We start from the raw sequence: 21894 nt of genomic DNA on the forward strand, positions 1-21894 counted from the left end.
CTCTGTTGTCTCAAAGCAGCGAAGTCACTTTGTTAAGCAAAATTTGAGGCCGAAAGTACCAGCGAGGTCTTTAGATCTTAAAAATCTGAATTCACTGATAGGTAAACCCGAGAAAAATTCACAGCATTAAGTCCTATTTGTGAAGAGCATGCTGTTAGCAAGGTGGTTTGCCCTGTTTGCTGGGATGGTCTAGCAGAGGAGAAGTACTTCTCTGGTCCCAGGGGAGGAAGGATTGGATGCTTTCCAGGTCGAGGCGGTGAGACAGCTGGCAAGGAGGCTGTATGGAGCCTGTGTCTATATGTGCTGGGGGATTGAATTGATGGTAAGGAATTTGCACAGTGACTGGGGATGCATGGAAGTCCTAACTTTTCAAGGAAAAATAATGTTTGAAAATGTAAATTGACTTTATAGAATAGAAGCCCATGAATATATACCAGAATTAAGTCACTTTATTTATTTATTTATTTATTTAAGATTTTATTTTATTTTATTTTATTTTATTTTTTTTTAATTTTTTTTTTTTAAGGTTTTATTTACTTATTTGACAGAGAGAGACACAGCGATAGAGGGAACACAGCAGGGGGAGTGGGAGAGGGAGAAGCAGGCTCTCCACGGAGCAGGGAGCCCGATGCGGGGCTTGATCCCAGGACCCTGGGATCATGACCTGAGCTGAAGGCAGACGCTCAACGACTGAGCCACTCAGGTCCCCCAAGATTTTATTTTTATTTGTGAGAGAGAGAGTACAGGGGGCAGGGGAGGAGCAGAGGAAGAGGGACAAGCAGACTCCATGCTGAGCCTGGAGCCCCACATGGGGCTTAATCTCAGGACCTTGAGATCATGACCTGAGCTGAAACCAAGAGTCAGACGCTTAACCAGCTGAGCCACCCAGGCGCCCTAAGTCACTTTATTTTAAACTCTGATTTTTGTCACTGTGTTTATACATTTTCATGATTGCCTACCATGTGTAAGTTAAATTTGGGCGGGGGGGGTGTTCTGCTTTTTAATTTCCCAAAGCTGTTATGAATTTAGTCATGTTTACACCATCCTTTGCCTAAGGGATCCTCAATTTTGAAAAACCAATCCATATCAGTATTTTTTGTTTCCTTAACTCTTTTTTTATTGTGGCAACATACACATAAAGTTTACCATTTTAAAATGATAATTTAGTGGCACTAAGTACATTCACAATGTTGTATACGATTATCATTATCTATTTCCAGAACTTTCTCATCACCTCAAAGAAAAAATCTGTACCCATTAAATAATAACTCCCCCTTTCTCCCCCACCCGAACCCCAGGTAGCCTCTAACCTACTTTGTCTCTACAAACAGGCCTATCGTAGACATTTCATATAAGTGGAATCATGTCATTCTCGTCCTTTTGTGTCTGGCTTATTTCCCTTAGCATAATGTTTCCAGGATTCACCCATTCTGTAGCCTGTATCAGAACTTCATTTCTTTTTATGGCTGAATACTATTCCACTGGGAATATGTATCACATTTTGTTTATCCATTCATCTGTGATGGACACATGGGTTGTTCCCACTTTGGGCTATTGTGAATAATGTTTCTGTGAATATTAGCTTATAAGCATCATTTGAGTCCCTGTTTTCAATTCTTCTTTTTTTTTAAGACTTTATTTATTTTGAGAGAGGGAGAAAGAGAGTTTTTTTGTTTTTGTTTTAAAGATCCTGTTTTCAGTTCTTTTGGGTACATAGCTAGGATTGGAATTGCTGGATCGTATGGTAATCCTGTTTAACTTTTTGAGGAACCACCAAACTGTTTCCTGTAGTGGCTGCACCATTTGATATTCTTACTGGGAATGTTCCTGTTTCTCCACATCTTGCCAACATGTACTTTCCTCTTTTTTAAAAAATTATTATAGCCATCCTAGTGGGTATGAGTGGTATCTGATTATGGTTTTGATTTGCATTTTCTTAATGATTAATGATATTGATGTGCTGTTGGCCATCTGTGTATCTCTCTGGAGAAATGTATATTCAAGTCCATTGTGTAATTTTGAATTCGATGGTCTATTTGCTACTGTTTTCAAAACAGAACCAGAAGAATATTGAATTTGAAGGAATATTCTAAGCCTGTAAAAGGAGAGAGAAGCCAGAATCAAACACATTGCTGTCTCTAAGTGGCTAAGAACAACAGTTACAAATGCTTTATAAATGCAGCTTCAGCCGCCTACTCTTCCACACTCAACACATTCATGGCCAAATCTTCTGCTATAAATATGCCAAAACCAGATAGAGAACTATAAGCCCTGTTAGCTCATGGAGTCATGCTAAGGAAAAAAAAAAAATCTCTTAAAAGGAAGTTGAGCCCTGGCTCCAGAGAAATGTTTTCTAAATCACAACCACCAGAACTGGGACAAGTTTGAATCTCAAGGTGCCTTCCAGGGAAGGATTGTCCCTAGCGTTGGTTCAGTTTTTCCCTGCAACTTTCTCTCAGACTGGGGAACAGAAGTCTTTAAAAACCATAGCAAATCATTAGTATCTATTTTCTTTCCTCGGGCTACATTTTTACTAGGAAAAATAAGTGTATGTTCTCAAATATACAGTTAAACCAAAATTTGATCCTTTCTTATTAAGTCAAATGAAGCCCAATTTATTCAAAGAAAATGGAAGCTATTATTGGTCCAGTTCATATATATGAAAACCCAACAGCACAAGGCTTTTGTTTTTTTATTTTGAAATAAATTTAAAATTATAGAAAAGTTGCAAAAAAAAAATTAGAGTTCCTGTATACCCAGCTTCCTCTAATGCTCCCGTGATGCCAGTGTACCAGGTAAAGCCCTATCATAAAGTGATACATCTTTCCTTACCTGGTTGTAGACCATGTGCAGGAAGTCTGCCCATCTCTTCAAGCTCTTGAGTCCCACCAAGATATTTAAAAATGTCTGTATGAATTGAAAGCTGCAGTTAATGGTTGCTCCAAAATGATTGAGATACTAGATGTGGACTTGGATGTAACCAGCATAATCCAAGCTGATGAGCCTACTGCTTTATCAGCCAATGCCTGGGACTTAAATTTAGTGCTTGAAAAAGATTATGGGGCATTGAAAGACAAGGGCACTGAAAGATCATGATTAACACAGACCCCACCTCCCCTGCCTCTTGTGCTGTCCCAGCTGCTCTGTTACCACTATAGGGTCCTGTCCACTGTTCTCATGCATTCAGCAGTCAACAGTGTGCCAGAAAGCCTTCTTAAGTGCTTTGGCGAGCCGACTAAAAAACAGCCCTGTCATGAATATCAGCTGGGTTTTAATCTAATGTGGAAGAAGGTGCCAAAGATTCAGATGAAGTTCAGTGGCCAAATCATGTCTGTCTTCAAAGGAGAAAGGAACATTGCACACTTTTTCTTCTGTTTGGCCAAAAGCATAATGCTGTAAATTTAACCGTTGTAGATACCTGGGTAGATAATAGCTATTTTTCAGTTAAAAGAGGTAAGCAGTAGGTAGGGACTCCTGGGTTGGCTCAGTTGGTTAAGCATCTGACTCTTGGTTTCAGCTCAGGTCATGATCTCAGGGTCCTGAGATCGAGCCCCATGTCCAGGATCCATGCCCTGCAGGGAGTCTGCTTGAGATTCTCTCTCTATCTCCCTCTGCCCCTCCCCCTGCTCATGCGTGCATGAGCTCTCTCAAATAAATAAATCTTAAAATTTACAAAACAGAACAGGGAAGCAGTAAAGAAGAAGCCACTGTGTTTGACTCTGTGAACTCTGCTCTTGGAAAGAGCATCCTGACTTGTTGGGACTGAACTCCCCGTGGCAGATGTTGTGCTGTGGTCTGTGCCCTGGCAGACGGGAGGCTGCTGTGTGACAGTGCCAGCCAATGTGCAGAGATGGATAAGGGCCTGTGAGAACCTGGCCCCTTTAATACTGCCCCCGAGCTCCTTAAGTGAATCTCAGTAACTGATTTTAGATTTTAAGGAGAGTGCTGTTTCATGCGTATTGTTGATAAAGTGACTTGTACTAAAATCAAAGTCTTCACTTAAGCCAGTCATCAAGCATCAATGAGCATTGTATTAAATTTCTTGGGGCGCCTGGGTGGCTCAGTCATTAAGCGTCTGCCTTTGGCTCGGGTCATGAGCCCAGGGTCCTGGGATCGAGCCCCGCATCGGGCTCCCTGCTCCGCGGGAAGCCTGCTTCTCCCTCTCCCACTCCCCCCTGCTTGTGTTCCCTTTCTTTCTGTGTTGTGTCTCTCTGTCAAATAAGTAAATAAATAAGTAAAAAGAAATTTCTTGGGCACCTGGGTGGCTCAGTTGGTTAAGTGACTGCCTTCGGCTCAGGTCATGATCCTGGAGTCTCTGGATCAAGTCCCACATCGGGCTCCTTGCTTGGTAGGGAGTCTGCTTCGCCCTCTGACCCTCCCCGCCTCATGTGCTCTCTCTCTCTCATTCTCTCTCTCTCAAATAAATAAATAAAATTTCTTGGGGTGCCTGGGTGGTTCAGTCGGTTAAAGCTCAGCTCATGATCTCAGGGTCCTGGGATCGAGCACCCTCATCGGCCTCCCTGCTCAGCAGGGAGTCTGCTTCTCCCTCTCCCTCTAACCTTCCTCCCTGCTTGTGCTTTCTTTCTCTTTCTCTGTCTCAAATAAATAAATAAAATCTTTAAAAATTTTTCTTTAAAAACCTAACTATAGTACAGTTTATAATAACCAAAACCAGGAAATGAACCCTGATATAATAATAATAACTAATCTGTATATTCAAATTTTGGCAGTTTTCGTTTCCCACTTACATTCTTCTTTTGGTTCAGGTTTTCACTCCACATTGCATTTACTCCTCCTTAGTCTCCTCCAACCTGAGATAGTTTCTCAGTCTTTGTCTTTCATGACCTTGACACTTTTGAAGTATACTAGCAGTGATTTTGTAGAATGTCCCTAAATTTGAATTTGCCTTATATTTTCTCATGATTAGACTGAGGTTATATATCTTGGGCAACAGAAGTGATCTTGTGCCCTCAGTTCTTCATGTCAGAAGATAGGTGCGTTGTTACTGGTGATTTAATTTCAATCACTTGGTTAAGGTGGTGTCTCCCAGGCTTCTCCACTGTAAAGTTACTATCTTTCCTATTGTAATTAATGAATATCCTATGGGGACATACTTTAAGACTTTCTAAATATCCTGTTCGTTCGTTCCTTCCTTCCTTTTAAAGATTTATTTATTTTAGAGAAAGTGGGTGGGGGCGGGGAGGGGCAGAGGGAGAGAGAGAGAGAATCTCCAGCTGAGCGTGGAGCCCAAATGGGGCTTGATATCACCACCCTGAGATCACGACCTGACCCGAAATCAAGAGTCGGACACTTAACCGACTGAGCCACCCAGGTGCCCCTAAATATCCTGTTTCTTATAGTACTTTAGCCCACTAATTTTAGAATTGTTTGGTGGTTCTTGCCTGTGACAATTATTACTGTGTTGTGTGCCTAATGGTGACTTCTGTTTCCATCATTCCTTATATATTAATTAAAAGGAATTACAATCCCATAAGGAAGAACTGTCCCTTCTCACCCATTATCTGTCAGTTTGGGCTTAGGGATATTTTACTTCTCATATTCTAGATGTGGCCACTGGGACTCCTTTAATTGGCTCTTGTGTGCTTGTGACACGTACCCCCATCATTTTTGACTCCTCCTTTACTTTCAGTTACCTCAGGATGCTCCAGGCTCATATTTTATTTTTCCTGCCCCGGTTCGGGAACCAACCATTTCTCCAGGGAGCTTTGCTTCCTTTTATTGTAGGAATGGTATTTAGAAAAACCAAGATCTTGACATTAGATGGACTGATTGCTACTGGAGTATCATTGTTTTTAGGCCCTTTCAGCAGACAGGTCTAGAAAATACCTGTGTAAATATGATCCTACACAATACACATATCCCTTTATTGCCAGGAGCACAGGTGTTTTTAAAACTCAACCAAGCTGAGGAAAAATGTCAATGATATTCTGTGTTTTGGCAGTAAGTTTGAAGAGGGATTTTTATTTATTTAGTATGGCCAGCTGCAGTCATCAGGTGTTACTGCATCTGGTACTGAACGTGAGGTTCTAGGCTTCTGTATCCTTATGTAAAACTTTCCCTCATTCATTAATCATATATTTATTAAGCATCTACTGGATGCCAGGCTCTGTGCTCATTGATGTAAAAGACAATATACCATACCTTCAGGGAACTTAACATGCTACTGTGAGAAAGAGTAAATAAACATATAGACAAAACAATTTATAGATTTTGAGAAGTGCTTAAGTATGGTTCTATAATTAGAAATAATAAGGCTTCCAGATAGGATGATCAGGGAAGGAATGTCTGGGGAGACTTGAAGGACTGAAGTGTGAGGAGCAGCTGTGGGCAAAGGGCAATGGAAAGAAACGTTCTAAGCCTAAGCAAAAGTTCTGAGGTTAAAAAAGAAAAAAAAAAAAAGCTTGGGTGTTCTAAGAACTAGTTCCCCTAGTTAAGAGTTAAGAAACACCCAGTTCAAAAATGGTCAAAGGACTTGAATAAACATTTCTCCAAAGAAGATATGCAAATGTCCAATCGGCACATGAAACATCATCATTAATCATTAGGGAAATGCAGATCAAACCCACAGTCAGATACCATTCATACCCACTAGGATGGCTATAACAATTTAAAAAAAAAAAAGGAAAGTATTTGTTGTCAAATGGTGCAGCCACTACAGAAAACAGTTTGGTGGTTCCTCAAAAAGTTAAACGGGGGGCTGGGTGGGGAGGCGCCTGTGTGGCTCAGTCAGTTAAGCGTTTGCCTTCAGCTCAGGTCATGATCGCAGGGTCCTGGGATTGAGCCCCACATCGGGCTCTCTGCTCAGTGGGGAGCCTGCTTCTCCCTCTCTCACTCCCCTGCTTGTGTTCTCTCTAGTCTCTCTCTGTATCAAATAAATAAATAAAATCTTAAAAAAACAAAACAAAACAGGATCTTTAAAACAAAAACAAACCTTCTCAAAATAAATAAATAAAGTCTTAAAAAAAGGAATTGAAAACAGGGACTCAAACAGATGCTTATAAGCTAATATTCACAGAAGCATTATTCACAATAGCCCAAAGTGGGAACAACCCATGTGTCCATCACAAATGAATGGATAAACAAAATGTGATACATATTCCCAGTGGAATAGTATTCAGCCATAAAAAGAAATGAAGTTCTGATACAGGCTACAGAATGGGTGAATCCTGGAAACATTATGCTAAGGGAAATAAGCCAGACACAAAAGGACGAGAATGACATGATTCCACTTATATGAAATGTCTACGGTAGGCCTGTTTGTAGAGACAAAGTAGGTTAGAGGTTACCTGGGGTTCGGGTGAGGGAGAAGGGGGGAGTTATTATTTAATGGGTACAGATTTTTTCTTTGAGGTGATGAGAAAGTTCTGGAAATAGATAATGATAATCATATACAACATTGTGAATGTACTTAATGCCACTAATTGTACATTTAAAAATGGTTAAAATTATAAACTTATGTTACATATTTTTTTACTATAATTTTTTTTTTTTAAGATTTTATTTATTTATTTGACAGAGAGAGACACAGCGAGAGAGGGAACACAAGCAGGGGGAGTGGGAGAGGGAGAAGCAGGCCTCCCACCGAGCAGGGAGCCCAATGTAGGGCTCGATCCCAGGACCCTGGGATCATGACCTGAGCCGAAGGCAGACGCTTAACGACTGAGCCACCCAGGCACCCCTATTTTTTACTATAATTTTTAAGAGTATATTTTAAAAAATAACAAAACCTTCATCAAATGTGATCTTTAGTGTCTATTGAAATTAGTCTTAAAAATGCCAAGAAAGTTAGGACTTATATCAGATGAATTAAAAGATCATTGATTTTCATTTTCCCGTCTGCATTCTACCTAGGTGTGAGTAATGACATAAAAAAAATGTCAGAATCAGGGGCGCCTGGGTGGCTCAGTCGTTAAGCGTCTGCCTTCGGCTCAGATCATGGTCCCAGGGTCCTGGGGTCGAGCCCCACATTGGGCTCCCTGCTCTGCGGGGGGCCTGCTTCTCCCTCTCCCACTCCCCCCTGCTTGTGTTCCTTCTCTGGCTGTGTCTCTCTCTGTCAAATAAATAAATAAAATCTTTTTAAAAAAAAATTTAAAAAAGTCAGAATCAAAAATATTTTTTCCTTAATCTAATGGTCGATTGCATGGCTCATTTAATTACCAAGTCTCATCTACTCTTGGTAGAGCTTTTTCCTGGCCTACCCACAGCACAGCCATTTCTCCACATAGCAGGTGTGATGCTCTGTGTCTGCCTGTGGTCTGTCAGGGTACTTAAAAGTGTGTGCCTCAGGAGAAAGGCGGATTTCCAGTATAGCTTTAGACAAGCCTGAAAGACAAAAATAAAAGAGCTAATTGTAAAGGAGATAATGATATATTTGACACATAAAATTTAAAGCTTACATTTATCAAAATACACCTTCAAAGAAAATGGATAAAGATGTTTACAACACATATAACTGACCAAGGATTAGTTTCCAGAATATATATCTGTATCTAAATTAATGCAAATCTGTATGAAAAAGACAATTCAGTGAGAAAATTGAGCAGAAATTAAGAAAATCAATAAAAACCAAAGCCCAAAGGCTGATTTTTTTGAGAACATCTCTAGCTAGACTGATCAGGAAGAGGAGAATACATTAACGTCTAATGCCAGAAATGATAGATATGTTGTCAGTAGAGTCTACTGATATTTAAAGGTAAAAGAATATTATGAAAAACTTTATGCCAATAACTTCTACAGCACAGATGAAAGAGACAGTTTCTTGAATGATACAAACTATGAAAACTCTCAAGAAAAAATGGGAGTCTCTGAATAGTGCTATCAAGTAAATTGAGATTGGAGTTTAAAGCATTCTAGTGAAGAAAACTCCAGGCCCACACAGCTTCACTGATGAATTCTACCAAATATTTAAGAAAGAAATACTTAGAGTAGTTCTACAGAAACTCTTCCAAAAAATTTAAAGAGTATGTCCCAACTCATTCTGCAAGGCCACTACAAGAAAATAAATGGACCTCATGAATCTAGATGTAAAAAATTTGAATAAAATTTTAGTTGACTGAGTCCCAACAATATAGTAAAAGGACAATACATCATTACCAGGTAGGGTTTATCTGAGTAATGCAGGGTAGGTTTAACATTCAAAGGTTAAATGGAATTTCCATATTAATAATCTAAAAAAAGAAAAACCATCTATATCTTAGCAGATTCAGAAAAAGCATTTGACAGTATCCAGCATCCATTTTTTTTTTTTTTTTTAAGATTTTTATTTATTTATTTGAGAGAGAGCTGGGAGAAGGGTAAAGGAAGAGGGAGAAGCAGGCTCCCCGCTGAGCAGGGAGCCCGATATGGGGCTTGATCCCAGGACCCTGGGACCCCCATGATCATGACCCGAGCTGAAGGCAGATGCTTAACCGACTGAGCCACCCAGGTGCCCCTCCAGCATCCATTCTTGCTTGATAAAACAACAGCAGCAAACTAGGACTAGAAGGACAGTTCCTCAACCTGACTAAGGGCATCTATGAAAAACCTCCAGTTAGCCTCATAACGACGAAACCATTGCTTTGCCCCCTAAGATCAGGAACGAGACAAGGATGTTCATGCTGTCCACTTCTAGTCAACATGTTACTGGAGGTTCTGGCCGGTGTGGTTAGGCCAGATAGTGAATAATAAAATGCATTCCAATTGGAAAGGAAGAAGTAGAACTGTCTTTATTTACAGACTACATAGAATTTTGTCTTCAGTCAGTCAGGTGTTGGAGCAGAATAAAGTCCTGCAAAAGGACTGAACATTGACCTAAAGATGTCTTCCACTCAAATAAGGAGTAAACCAAGAGTGGGGAGAAGTAGAAGACCATAGAAGGTTAGAAGGAACGACCCTCAGGCTGGTCAGCACCACAGCGGTGTGCAGGCCTAGAGGACCCTCTAGGTCAGAGCATAAGGGGCAGCCCAGGAGACCGAGAAGCTTGCAGACCAGAGGGCATTCAGGCCGGAACAGTTGAGGTTTTAGTGAAGACAAAGAGAGGAGGTTACAGAGGTGAATACCTGCAGGAGAGGCAGCCATCTGTATAAACCAGCCAGGGTACAGGGGTGAGGCGCACTGAAGTGCAGCATACATTGAGCAGTGTGGTGGGAATGTAAGAAAAAAGAATCCATTTCATGTTTCAGGAATTTTTTCTAAAAGAGCCCAGGGAGTGAGGCAGTACCTACCTGGAGAAGGAAATGGGCCAAAGAGAAGGATATTCTTGGTCTGGCATATTGACTTATTTATAAAAGCTTCTCACTTATGTTCAGATTATAGAGCCAGTTTTGTACACAAGTGTGTGAAAAGAGAAATGTAGCTGACAGAAGGCTGGATGTGGAAGTTAGATGATAGGCAGCCTGGACTTTTATCTTTTTTTTTTTTTTTTAAGATTTTATTATGTGAGAGAGAGCATGAGTGGGGTGGAGGGGCAGCGGGAGAGGGACAAGCAGACTCCCTGCTGAGCGAGGAGCCCAATGTGGGGCTCGATCCCAGGACCCCGAGCTCATGACCTGAGCTGAAGTCAGATGCTTAACCAACCGACTGAGCCACCCAGGTGCCCCTGGGCTTCTTTCTTACTTTCTTCTTGTTTCTTTTCTTTCTTAAAAAAAAAAAAACCTTGAGCTAGGTTTGTAGGTGTTGTGTTTTAACTCTTTTGGTAATGATTCAGAAGAAACTACGAACAACTTGGTTGATAAAAAATGGACACGATAAACTGTTTTGCCCCAGTAAAGCACGGAGAATAGAAAGGTGTCTCAACTTAGGAGTGCCGGTGGTTTGGTAAAGCAGAGGTTCTGTCTGGTGAGGTTAGAAAACCTGATGCTTAGTGTGGGCAGAAGACTTACTTTGGGGACTGTTTTGCAGGGAGAAGTCTTAATGTCTCTCTGGCACCGCCAGGCAGAGGGAAACAGATTGAGACGCCGACACAGGACATGGCAGTATCAGAGAACAGTTAAATAAGGAGAGGGTTAAGTCCTGTCAGGTGTGGATGTCTCCAGTGCACGCAGTTTGGATGGTACAGAAGTCAGTCATTGGAAGTGCCGGGGCTATAGAAGAGAGTGGGAAATAGGTACCCGCTCTACCCACGATCTACCCATGGTCAAAGGATAAGTAGCAGACTTTGAGTCGGGGTGAGTGGTCAGCTGTGTTCTGGAAAGGTGTCTGTTGGTCATTGTTCCTACACTGATCTTCAGTTGGTTCAGGCAGGTGATGTGCTGTGGGACAGCAAGTACCAGCAGTCTGTGCTGCATAGACCCAGCCTGTGTAGACGTTTGTTGACTAGCTGCCTTTTTTTCAACAGGCGTGGTGTCTGTCTGTTTTGAGGGAGACAGTGATGGTTACATCAACTTGGTGGCCTACCCTTATGTGGAAAGTGAGACTGTGGAGCAGGATGACACACCAGAGCGGGAGCAACCTCGGCGCAAACACTCCCGCCGGAGCCTGCACCGATCAGGCAGTGGCAGTGACCACAAGGAGGAGAAAGCCAGCCTGTCCCTTGAAACCTCTGAGAGGTAAGGGGGTGGTCAGCAGGGCTGAAGGTGCATGTCTGGTCCTAGCAGCACAAACACTCGAGGCATCTCTAGAGTCCTGACACACCCTGGGGAAGTAGGGCTCAAGGTTGGGGGAAGATGGCTGGTGTTCGTTGGCTGCCCACCTGGGCGTGTCACATCACCCCAGTGATGCCACCTTCTGAGGATGGATGGAGCTGGTCAAGAGAGAGTGAAGGTCTCTCAGCCTTTTGGAAGTAAGGACTCTCCGTGGGTGCTCTGTGTACTACAGCTTGGTTATGTCTCACACATGAGGTTGAAATGCCTTGGGCCACAGTGAGGTTGCATCTGCTTTCTGACCTGTAGGATTGCCTAAGGGCAGTGAGAGACTGGACTAGTGTTCTTTAAGGGTTCTGGAAGAGGTTCTTTGACCTCTCTGAGACTCTGAGATCAGCTCTTAACCCTTTCCCTGCACCTAAAATTTAGTTTATTCCAGTGGAAATGATTTTTCTTGTAGATTAGGAAAATAGTTTACAAAGAGTTATGTTTCTTGATATTTTATGCAAAAAATGTGAACTCTCCTAGGATGGCTGTCATCAAAAGGACAGGCAATAAAAGTGTTGATGAAGATGTAGAGAAATTGGAACCCTCTTAAATTGCTGATGGGAATGTAAAATAGTGCAGCCACCTTGGAAAACAGTTATTTGGCAGTTCCTTGGAAAGCTAAACCCATCAATTCCACTCCTGGGAATAGCAGCCCATACCAAGAGAATTGAAAAAATACATTCAGACACAAAACTTGCAAAGAAATGTTCATAGTAACATTATTCCTAACAGCCAAACAATGAAAGTAACCCAAGTGTCCGTCAGCTGATGAATGGATGAATAAAGGCTGAATATTATTCAGTGATAAAAAGGAATGGCACACTCATACAAGCCACAGTGGGAATGAACCTTGAAAACCTTTGCTAAGTGAAAGAAGTCAGTCACAAAAAAACACATATAATGTGATTCCATTTATAGAAAATGTTCAGAATAGGCAAACGCATGAGACAGTAAGCAGGTTATTGGGTGCCAGGGACTGGGAGGGGAGAGGAGGATAGGAAGTGACTGCTAATGGTGATTGTTCTGGGGGTGATGAAATGTCCTAAAAATTAGATAGTGGTGATATTTTATAACCTTGTAAATATATATTTTTTAAAAACCCACTGAATTATTAAAAAAGAAATTAAAAGTAATGTGAGCTTCCTGGAACAAAGTGAAATAAAAATTGTATGATTAAATTACTTTATATTTAATTTCGGGGCACCTAGCTGGCTTAGTCGGTGGAGTACGTGACTCTTGATCTCAGGATTGTTGAGTTCGAGCCCCACGTTGGGTATAGAGATTACTTAAGAAAAAAAAATTTTTTTTAAGTATATTATTTCACTCAAAAATAAGTTTCAGTGAATAAGATCTGTGACTCAAAAGTTGGATTTGGGACTTTTCTTAGATGTGGCAGCACATAGCTTATCTCTAATGTCAGATCAGTTCAGCAACACATGCTGCTCACTCTGGCTGCTGAAGCTGTGAGCCGAGGGCCTTCCAGCGCTCCTTGCTCCCATCGATGGAAGAGGACGCACATCGAGGAGCACAGAACCCCATGAGACTCTGCCTGAGTGTGTGATGTGTCCTCTCCCGTGTCCTCAGTCAGGGGCCCTCTCTAGCCAGATCTGCATCCCTGATGCAAGGAGAGAAATAACCATTTCATAGTAAGGAGGGTCTCCAGGTGTTAAGTGTTCTTGTGGAAAATAGACTCCAGTCTGCGGAAGCACTTCTTCAGGGCTTCCTTGTCATTCCCCAAGGGGCTTCCTCTTCACTGATGAAGGTGGGACCTAAGCTTAGTGACAAGGAATGTTCCCCAAGTCCTCCAGCCCATAGCCGGCATTAATGCCTTTCTCTCAAGAGCTCTTTAGAGTGGGCTTTCTTTTGGTCTCCAAAGGTATAGAAGTTGCTCCATGAATCATCTGATGAAAAGCCAGTGTACGTAGAGTAACATCAGAGTCTGCCTGTGTCCGAGTTCAGGGCTCTGCTTTGAAAGTGACAGCTCTGTCTGCAGGCCCTGACCTCTGTTTGGCCTATTCGCAGAGGCTCTGAGTTACCGCCCGGAGTGGAGCTTGCTTCTTCACCAGGACCAGAGCTGCAACACCAGGGGTGATGCCAAGGGGCACGGGTTCCCCAGGCTGGCACAGAGAACTTATCTGGGCTTACTTGGCAGATTAGTAAACCTTGTTGTTTCTTTTCTTTTTTAAGATTTTATTTATTTGTCAGAGAGAGAGAGAGGGAGAGAAAGAGAGCACAAGCAGGGCGAGTGGCAGGCAAAGGCAGAGGGAGAAGCAGGGAGTCCGCGGAGCAGGGAGCCCGATGCGGGACTCGACCCCAGGCCCCTGGGATCATGATCCGAGCCGAAGGCAGACGCTTCACCAACTGAGCCCCCGAGCCATCCCAACCTTGTTGTTTCTTAAAGGGGATCACAAAAAAGGCGTCCATGAATAGCCTCAGCCACGCCGTCCCCAGAAGAACATGAGAGTTCCGTCACGCCGAGAGGCACCGGCGGCCGCTCTGCTTCCGGTCAGAGGGACTGGGAAGGTCTGCCTGGGTCTCTCAGCCGCTTCACCCAGCCTGCCCGCCACTCTGCGGGAGCGCCCGCATTTCCAGGACACGCTAGGCCTGGTGGTTAGCTCGGCTCTGCGTGACTTCGCACACCCACCGTGGCAGGAGAGGACGGTGGCATCTGTCCGGAGCTGCCGCTCCCGCCTCTGCTCTGAGCTGCTCACTCGCTCTGCTGCTTCCCGGGCACCCGCTGCGCAGGGCCACAGACAGTGTCTGCAGATGCTTTCTTTGAGTCTTATTAAAAATTCGGTTGTAGATGTGGACACAAACAGGATAGTTACTCGTGTTCTTGACAGTGGCATCCCATGCTCCACCCTCTATTTATGAAGTGTAAGACTCTACATTCATCAATTTTTGTATTTTTTAAAAGTGTAAAGTACACCTGTCAATTTATCATTTTCGCCTTTTCTCGGTGTATAGTTGAGTTGTATTAAACACACGCACGCTGTCGTGCGGCCCTCACTACTGCCCATTACCAGAGCTGCTTTTCATCTCCAGCGGCAGCCCCATCCCTGTTAGATAACTCTCCATTCCCCTCCCCCCCAGGCCCGGGCAACCACCATTCTCTTTTCGGTTTCTGTGAATGTGTGGTTACCTCAGACGAGTGGAACCCTACAGCATTTCTCCTTTTGTGTCTGGCTTATTGCACTTAGCAAGATGTTTTCAGCGCTCATCCAGGTTGTAGCCTGTGTCAGAATCCCCTCCCTTTTTACTGCCAAACGCTGCTCCACTGTAGGGTATGGCACATTTTGTTTTTCCGTTCATGCTCTTGTGGGCACTTGGGTTGTTTCCACCTCTTGTTTATTGTAATGCTGCTGTGAACAGAGTGTCAGGTTTCTGTTTGAGTTCCTGTTTTCAGGTCTTTTGGGTACAGACCTAGGAGTGGAATGGCTGGATCATTGGATAATTCCACGTTTAGCGTTTTGAGGAACCAGCAGACTTTCACGGTGGCTGCACCATTTTGCATTCCCTCCAGCAGTGTGCGGGGGTTCCAGTCTCTCCACATCCTCTACAACACTTGTTCCAGTTGATTTTTATAGTAGCCTTCCTAATGCATCTGGAGTGGTGTCTTCATCACATAATTTGATGCCCAGAATTATTTTTGAGACAGTTTTCAGAGACACAAGTATAAATACTACTTATTACTCACTTTTATGCGCTCATGCATCCGGAGCCCCTGTGCCACCTGTCAGCAGGGCCCATGGGTGGCAGATGAGACCTGATCGAGGCCTCCTTCACCTTGTACACCGAGACCCCGGAGGGTGACTTGTCTGAGCCCCTCAGCAGTGTGTCCTGTTCTTCCTTCTTAGCTCCCAGGAGGCAAAGAGTCCAAAGGTGGAGCTCCACAGCCACTCAGACGTCCCTTTCCAGATGCTGGATGGCAACAGCGGTCTGAGTTCTGAGAAGATCAGCCATAATCCCTGGAGCCTGCGCTGTCACAAGCAGCAGCTGAGTCGCATGCGCTCCGAGTCCAAGGACCGAAAGCTCTACAGTATCCTTGTTACTACACCTTCAGCAGTGCCCCCTGCTGGGACCGTGGGTTGGTCCTGTGTCAGGACACCTAGCACCATGGCCGAGGCCCTCTCTGTCCAGGAGCCCCTCCTGTTCTCATCTCCCTTTTTCATAGGCTCTTTGTCCTTCCTTGTTTTATGGACACGTTTTTTTTCTGCCTTTCGGGACTGGTAAGCCTGAAGCTTAAACTTGGCAGTTCAGAAGGGTGCTGTCTGGTAGAACCTTCTGGGACAGTGGAGGTATGTGTATCTGTGTTTAGTATGGTAGCCACTGGCCACACCGAGTAACTGAAACGTGCTTGCTCTGACTGAGTTACAGAATTTTACATTTATTTAAATTTAAATTGCCACATGTTCCTAGTGGTTACTGTATTTATCAGTGCATGTCTAGAATGAGGGATCTGGGTGTGTGTGTGTGCATGTACACACATATATTTTTCCCCTCCCAAAAGATAATAATTACAAAGTGATATGTGGGGTTTTTTTGTCTAAGATAAACACCATACCTAAACAACGTATAATAGTCTTTAAAGGATGGTAAAAGTAAAAAAAAAGTATTATAAAATGGGAATTCTGATGATTGTTTAGTGTTTGAAGCAGTAGACTGTGAATAACTAATACTGGGAAACTGAGGGGAAATGTGCTGAGCCCTCTCTGTTTACTCAGTTTTCAGAACAGTCTCTTGAGGGAGAAAGTGTTGACGAAGCCCATTTATAGATGAGGAGATGGGAGCACAGGGGGGTTAGGTGCTGTGCCCAGGCCCGTGAGTGGCCACAGCAGGATTCAAGAGCCCATGTTCTCCGGCCCTGTGAGGTGTTTCTGCAGCCCTTTTTAAGTTTTATTGCCACTTGTTTATAGGTTATAGCAGGTGATGAAATTGATTAAAGGCCAATTTAATCGTTTTCTGTAAGTTATTTTTTAAAGAATTAGGCGATGCTAATATGTGCATCGTCAAGTGATGCCAAGTATCTTACCGTCCAAGATCATGTGATTGCTTCCTCGTCCCCCAGTACGAAATTGAGGTCCAGGCTGTAGGCCCTGGTGACTTTTGACAGATGTGACAAGCCTATACCTTTATCCAGGATGGTTGCAGACAGTAGATGTAAATGAGGACATGGGTATAAATGCCATCCAGCCAGCCAGGACCGTAGAGGCATTTTAAGCAGAAGGTTCTAGAAATACCAAGGGATAAGTTTAAATATGTAGTCACTGGTTTGAAGGTTAGTCAGAAAAAGGCAGGATAGAAATTTTAAATCCACTTTTTTCTAAGACTCCCATTCAGGAATGTTAAACCGGATTTCTCATGTTGGTAGCAGTGCCGCAAAGGTGTCTTACTTCTCTTAGGCCTCGGTGAGGTACGGCTGGAGTAGGGCCTCGGTTTACTGATGGTGCCAGGGATGTATGCACATCTGCCAGATCTTCTTTAGTTTGTGTATGCCTACAGGACAGAATAAAATAGAAAAAAATAAAAATGATGGCATCAGCAGATTTGGTATATATATACACCACGGAAAATTTTTCAGCCATAAAAAGGAATGAAATTTTGTCACATGCTACATACAAATCGGATAAAACTTGAAAACATTTTGCTAAGTGAAACAGCCAGCCACAAAAGGACAAATATGAAGTGTCTAGAATAGTCCTATTCATAGAGATGGAAACTAGAAAGGTAGTTACTGGGGGTGGGGGCGTGAGGAAGAATGGGAGATAGTGTGAGGTGGGTACAGTTTCTAGTTTTTGTTTGGGACGATGAAAAAGTTCCAGAGATGGATGGTGATGTGCACAGTAATGTGAATGTACTAATGCCACTGAACTGTACAGTTAAACATAGTGAAAATGGTACATTTTATGTTATGTATATTTTGCTACAATAAAAAATTTTTGAAAAGAATGAGTAAGCCAGTGGTGTGACATCTACATTTGAGAGTCTGTGAGGTGAATACAGATCACATTAGAAGAGAATGCCCCCTTTTGTAGAAAAACTTGGTCGTGGTTTCCTGGCTGGGGCTGACGGTGAGTGTGGCTGTTATTCTCCTTGACCACGGCCCAGAGTTCCTCTTGCTTGAGAACGTGGTGCACCACTTCAAGTACCCCTGTGTGCTGGACCTGAAGATGGGCACCCGGCAGCACGGGGATGACGCATCCGCGGAGAAGGCAGCCCGGCAGATGAGGAAGTGCGAGCAGAGTACGTCAGCTACGCTGGGTGTCAGGGTCTGTGGCATGCAGGTGAGTTGCCCCTGGCCAGAGCCTCACTGCTGCTGCCCGCGTGTTTTGGGTGGCCCACGTACCTGTCTGCTCCCCCTGCCAGGTGTCCTCCGGGCCCACAGTGGTCCAGAGTCTCCTCCGAGAGGGTGAGCCCCCCACAGGGTGCCGAGTGCTTCCTTATAGGTATGTTCCCTGAGCCCTCTAGGCCTTACCTGGTGACCTTAGTCTGGACTCCAGATCCAGAGCCTCTGTGAGAGCCTGTTGCCTTGACACTGGGACGAGTCAAGCTGGTCAGGAGTACTTTCCAGACAATGGCTGCCCAGGGCACTTGAAGGTCATCAGACCTCCCTGGTGCTCACCCGCTCTGTCTCCTGGGCTTTCAGGTGTACCAGCTGGACACAGGGCATTACCTCTGCAGGAACAAGTACTATGGCCGCGGGCTCTCCATTGAAGGCTTCCGCAACGCCCTCTATCAGTACCTGCACAACGGCCTGGACCTGAGGCGTGACCTTTTTGAGCCCATCCTGAGCAAACTGCGGGGCCTGAAAGCTGTGCTGGAGCGGCAGGCCTCCTATCGCTTCTACTCCAGCTCCCTGCTTGTCATCTACGACGGCAGGGAGTGCCGGGCAGAGTCCTTCCTGGACCGCCGGGCCGAGATGCGTCTCAAGCACCTGGATACGGGGCTCCCTGAGGGGGCGCCACCCTGTGGCCCCAGCACCAGCCCCAGTAGCACCAGCCCTGAGGCCGGCCCCTCCTCTCCACCCAAGGTGGATGTCCGCATGATCGACTTTGCACACAGCACGTTCAAGGGCTTCCGGGATGACCCCACCGTGCATGACGGGCCGGACCGAGGCTATGTGTTCGGCCTAGAGAACCTCATCAGCATCATGGAACAGATGCGGGACGAGAACCAGTAGGCCCGGCCCTGGGCCCCCAGAACCCCTTCCTCTCCACCCGCAGGCAGGGACCATTGCTCTGACTGAACTCGCCGTGAGGACACACAGACTTGCTTTTAAAGGGTTATATTTCTCTTTGGTGTAAACTAAAAGAAATGTTTTTAGCTGTAGCCTGGAATCCATATATATAAAGTGAAGGAGGGCACAACACACATCCTCTCAGCCAGGCTCCTTTAGCTCTACGGCTCTGACTGCTGTGTCCAGGCTGACTTAGAAAGGAAGAGGTGCCCCTGGTGGATGGGCTTGGCAGCAGGGACAGGGTACCCTTGGACATTGGTTTCTCTTGCCTAGGTCTTTGGCGTCTGTGGCTGCAGGGCCCTGCTGGTCTTAGGGTGAAGCTGTGGGCTGGTACAGGGCCCCTCTGTGCTCACTCATCCCTTGTTCCTCACCAGTAGAGGATTGGGTGCCCATCCGTTAGGGGACTTCCTAGTCTGGTGGCATGGGCATCAACCAGCTCTTTAACACATGCCCCCCGGGTAGCACAGGGCCAGTTGCACATCGCTGGACCCGTCCTCCTCGGTTCTGACTTGGCATGAGGCTAGATTCATGAAGCTGGGCTGAAGCCAGCTTATGGCAGAGGGCAGGCCCTGGGATCCCCAGGCACTCTTTGGCACTTGAACCTGCTCCTCTTCCTGCCTGCACACCCCAGCCAGCCTTTCTTCCTGAGATCCCTTGCCTGAGGAGGCCACCCCTTCTTGCCCCATTGAAGGGGGTCCCTGCTCTATTTGCCGAGGAGAGTCGGTGTCCCAGCAGGCCTCAGGGCGTCTGGTGGCTCTGGCCTAGACAGTATTTGCAGTTCTTGTGCTGTGGGTGGGAGTCGTCTTCCTCTAGTTTGGGCAGCTGTGCTGCCTCTGGATGGTCTGCCCTTCCCAGGGCTCAAGGGCTGTGGTCCGCTCAGGGTGTCACCTTTCTCCAGGCTAAGCTCAAGGCAGCAACCCATTGTGAGGAGCTCCAGTCTTGTGAGGGAGAGCTTGAAGCTTGTCTGTTCATAGAGACATTGTTTGGGCCTTGGGTGCAGGTGCCCAGATTCTGCTAATGAGTTTCGTCTTACCAGTCCTGGGATCCATCAGTCTGTCCATTTGTCCATCTCCCAGCCAGCCCTTGTCTCTTGGGATCTTTTTCCTGGGCTGTAGCCTTGTTCATTAGTAAATACTGATTTCTGTCCTGCCATTTCTGAGGTGAGCTTTTGCCCCTGTGCCTGTTGTCAGCAGGTGCGACCTTTTTACAAAGAACTGGTAGCAAATGAATTGTAGGAGGTGTTTCCCGGATGGCCCAGCACCTTCTCTGTGGGCCTGGCAGTGTGTAGCCCTGCTCCACGTGGACAGTGGTACAGTGAAGGCTCAAGGGGTGATCTTTCTGGTGGTTTTTTAATAATTTTTGCCTCCAGCCCTTAATGGCACAGAGACCTGCCACCTTGAACATGTGGCCAGGAGGTGACACTGCACTCATGTAGCCATTGCCAAGGTTAGTGCTCTCCCCTCTGAGCCTAGGGCCACTGTCATTGTTGCTTTGGGCGTGTCCTTGTTTGGGCATTAAAGGTAAGCCTGCCAGCCTGTCGAGGCCTTGGAAGTGGTGGACTACTTTCCGATTCCTTAGAGATGCAGCTTCACACATTTTAAATGGGCTCCTTGATGGATCCCGTCTCTCTCTCAGCCCTCTGATCCTGGTGCCAGTAGTGGGCAGGTTCCCATTCCTTGGGGCTGGGAGGGACAGCTTGCTTGTTTCTGGTCAGTAACGACCATCTTTCCTGTACCATTCTGTGGCTTCAGGGGGGTAGTAGCTCATTCGTTTGGACTGGCATTTCCTGGCAGGGCAGAGGCTAAGACCGAGAGTCAGGGGCCACTTGGGACCCCCTTTAGTTGAACCTCTCCAGCCTGGGGATGTGCTGTGCCTCCTGAGTTCCTGTATTTGGGGAGCACATGCTGCCCCGTTGTGCTCTTCATAGTAAGAGAGACTATACCCACTATCTCCAGCGTTTTCCTGGCACTAAAAAGAGCAGAAGGGCCTGGGATTTGCTGCTACTCCATCAGGGCAGGATCCCTCTTTTCAGCACTTTTGACACTTGGAGACTCAGCTCTGTTACCTGGTGGGTGGTGGGCATGTGTGTGCACACACACTCTCTGCCTCTACTCCTTCTGCCTGCTCCTTGTCAGAGAGCCCTGTCCCTGCCAGGCCCTGCCTTCCCAAACCCCAACTTGGGACCAAAGTGCAACGCGGGATCACGGGTTGGGGTGCTCAAGTGACCCCCCCTCTCTAGTGCTTCCCTGGGCCAAGTAGACACCAGCCCCCCGGGGGGGGGGCGGGGAGTGGGACCGGCGGTGCTTAACGAGGAAGGGGACCAGTGTAGCAACTTGCCAGGGACCCCACCCCTCTCTCACATTGGGGCCTGTGCAGTGGGTGTGGGGATTTCCCCAGGGGCCAAAGGCCTGGTCTAGTTCTTTAGCCGCTGCTCACTCGCGCACGTCCACGTGCACGCCCCCTCGATGCAGATTGCTTGGAACTTTATCGCTGTTCAATTTGGTTTTGTTTTTGCCGATTAAAAAAAAAGTTTTAATGAGGAAAAAAATTGGAGCACCCTGGGAAGGACCTGGTTCCTTTGCTTCTCGGGGAACTGTGAGGCCTCGCCTCTAGGAATCGCTCTCTGCTCTGCTTTCCCGCCTAAACCTGCCCACGCCGCCCGAGGCCTGCGCCCCCTTCCACTCTCGACTTCGGCCGCGGCTGGGCCAGCTGCGTCTCCTCGGGACCTTGCGTGCCGGGGAGGGGTGCTCGGGCCTTGCGCCGGGTCGCCCCTTTCTGTACACCTAGCGCTGCCCGCCCCGCTTGTGTCTGAGGTCGTGTATGTCAAAATAAAGCCGCTAGAAACTGAGGTGTGTCCGCGTCTTTGCTGTCCCGCGGCTTCGAGGACAGGCCCAGCCCGACCGCCGCTCGCGTCCCTCCGCCGCGCCCCCGAGCCGCCGTCCCGGGGCGGGGCCGGAAGCGCCCGTGCAGCGGCGGACCTGGCACCGGTCGGGAAGGAAGCCTCGCCCTTGGCGCCAGTTCCGCCTTTGG

The 21894-nt window shown here is 46.0% G+C and overlaps 1 protein-coding gene and 1 pseudogene across 2 annotated transcripts in view; both read left to right on the plus strand.

Moving 5' to 3' along the window:
* The window catches only part of IP6K1 (inositol hexakisphosphate kinase 1), a 56656-nt gene extending 34950 nt beyond the window's left edge, over positions 1 to 21706 (plus strand). The window contains exons 3-6 of one of the 2 annotated variants that reach the window (XM_021686882.1): positions 11336 to 11546; positions 15485 to 15666; positions 17736 to 17911; positions 18274 to 21706. In XM_021686882.1, coding sequence (XP_021542557.1) covers positions 11336 to 11546; positions 15485 to 15666; positions 17736 to 17911; positions 18274 to 18807 — 1103 coding nt within the window. In that variant the 3' untranslated portion in view covers positions 18808 to 21706. The remainder of the gene's footprint in view (positions 1 to 11335; positions 11547 to 15484; positions 15667 to 17735; positions 17912 to 18273) is intronic. The other variant, XM_021686883.1, reaches the window with a different exon arrangement.
* LOC110577541 lies at positions 2854 to 3910 on the plus strand (annotated as a pseudogene).
* Positions 21707 to 21894: the final 188 nt, after the last annotated feature.

Source organism: Neomonachus schauinslandi, chromosome 1 (assembly GCF_002201575.2).
Source record: "Neomonachus schauinslandi chromosome 1, ASM220157v2, whole genome shotgun sequence".
Taxonomy (NCBI): domain Eukaryota; kingdom Metazoa; phylum Chordata; class Mammalia; order Carnivora; family Phocidae; genus Neomonachus; species Neomonachus schauinslandi.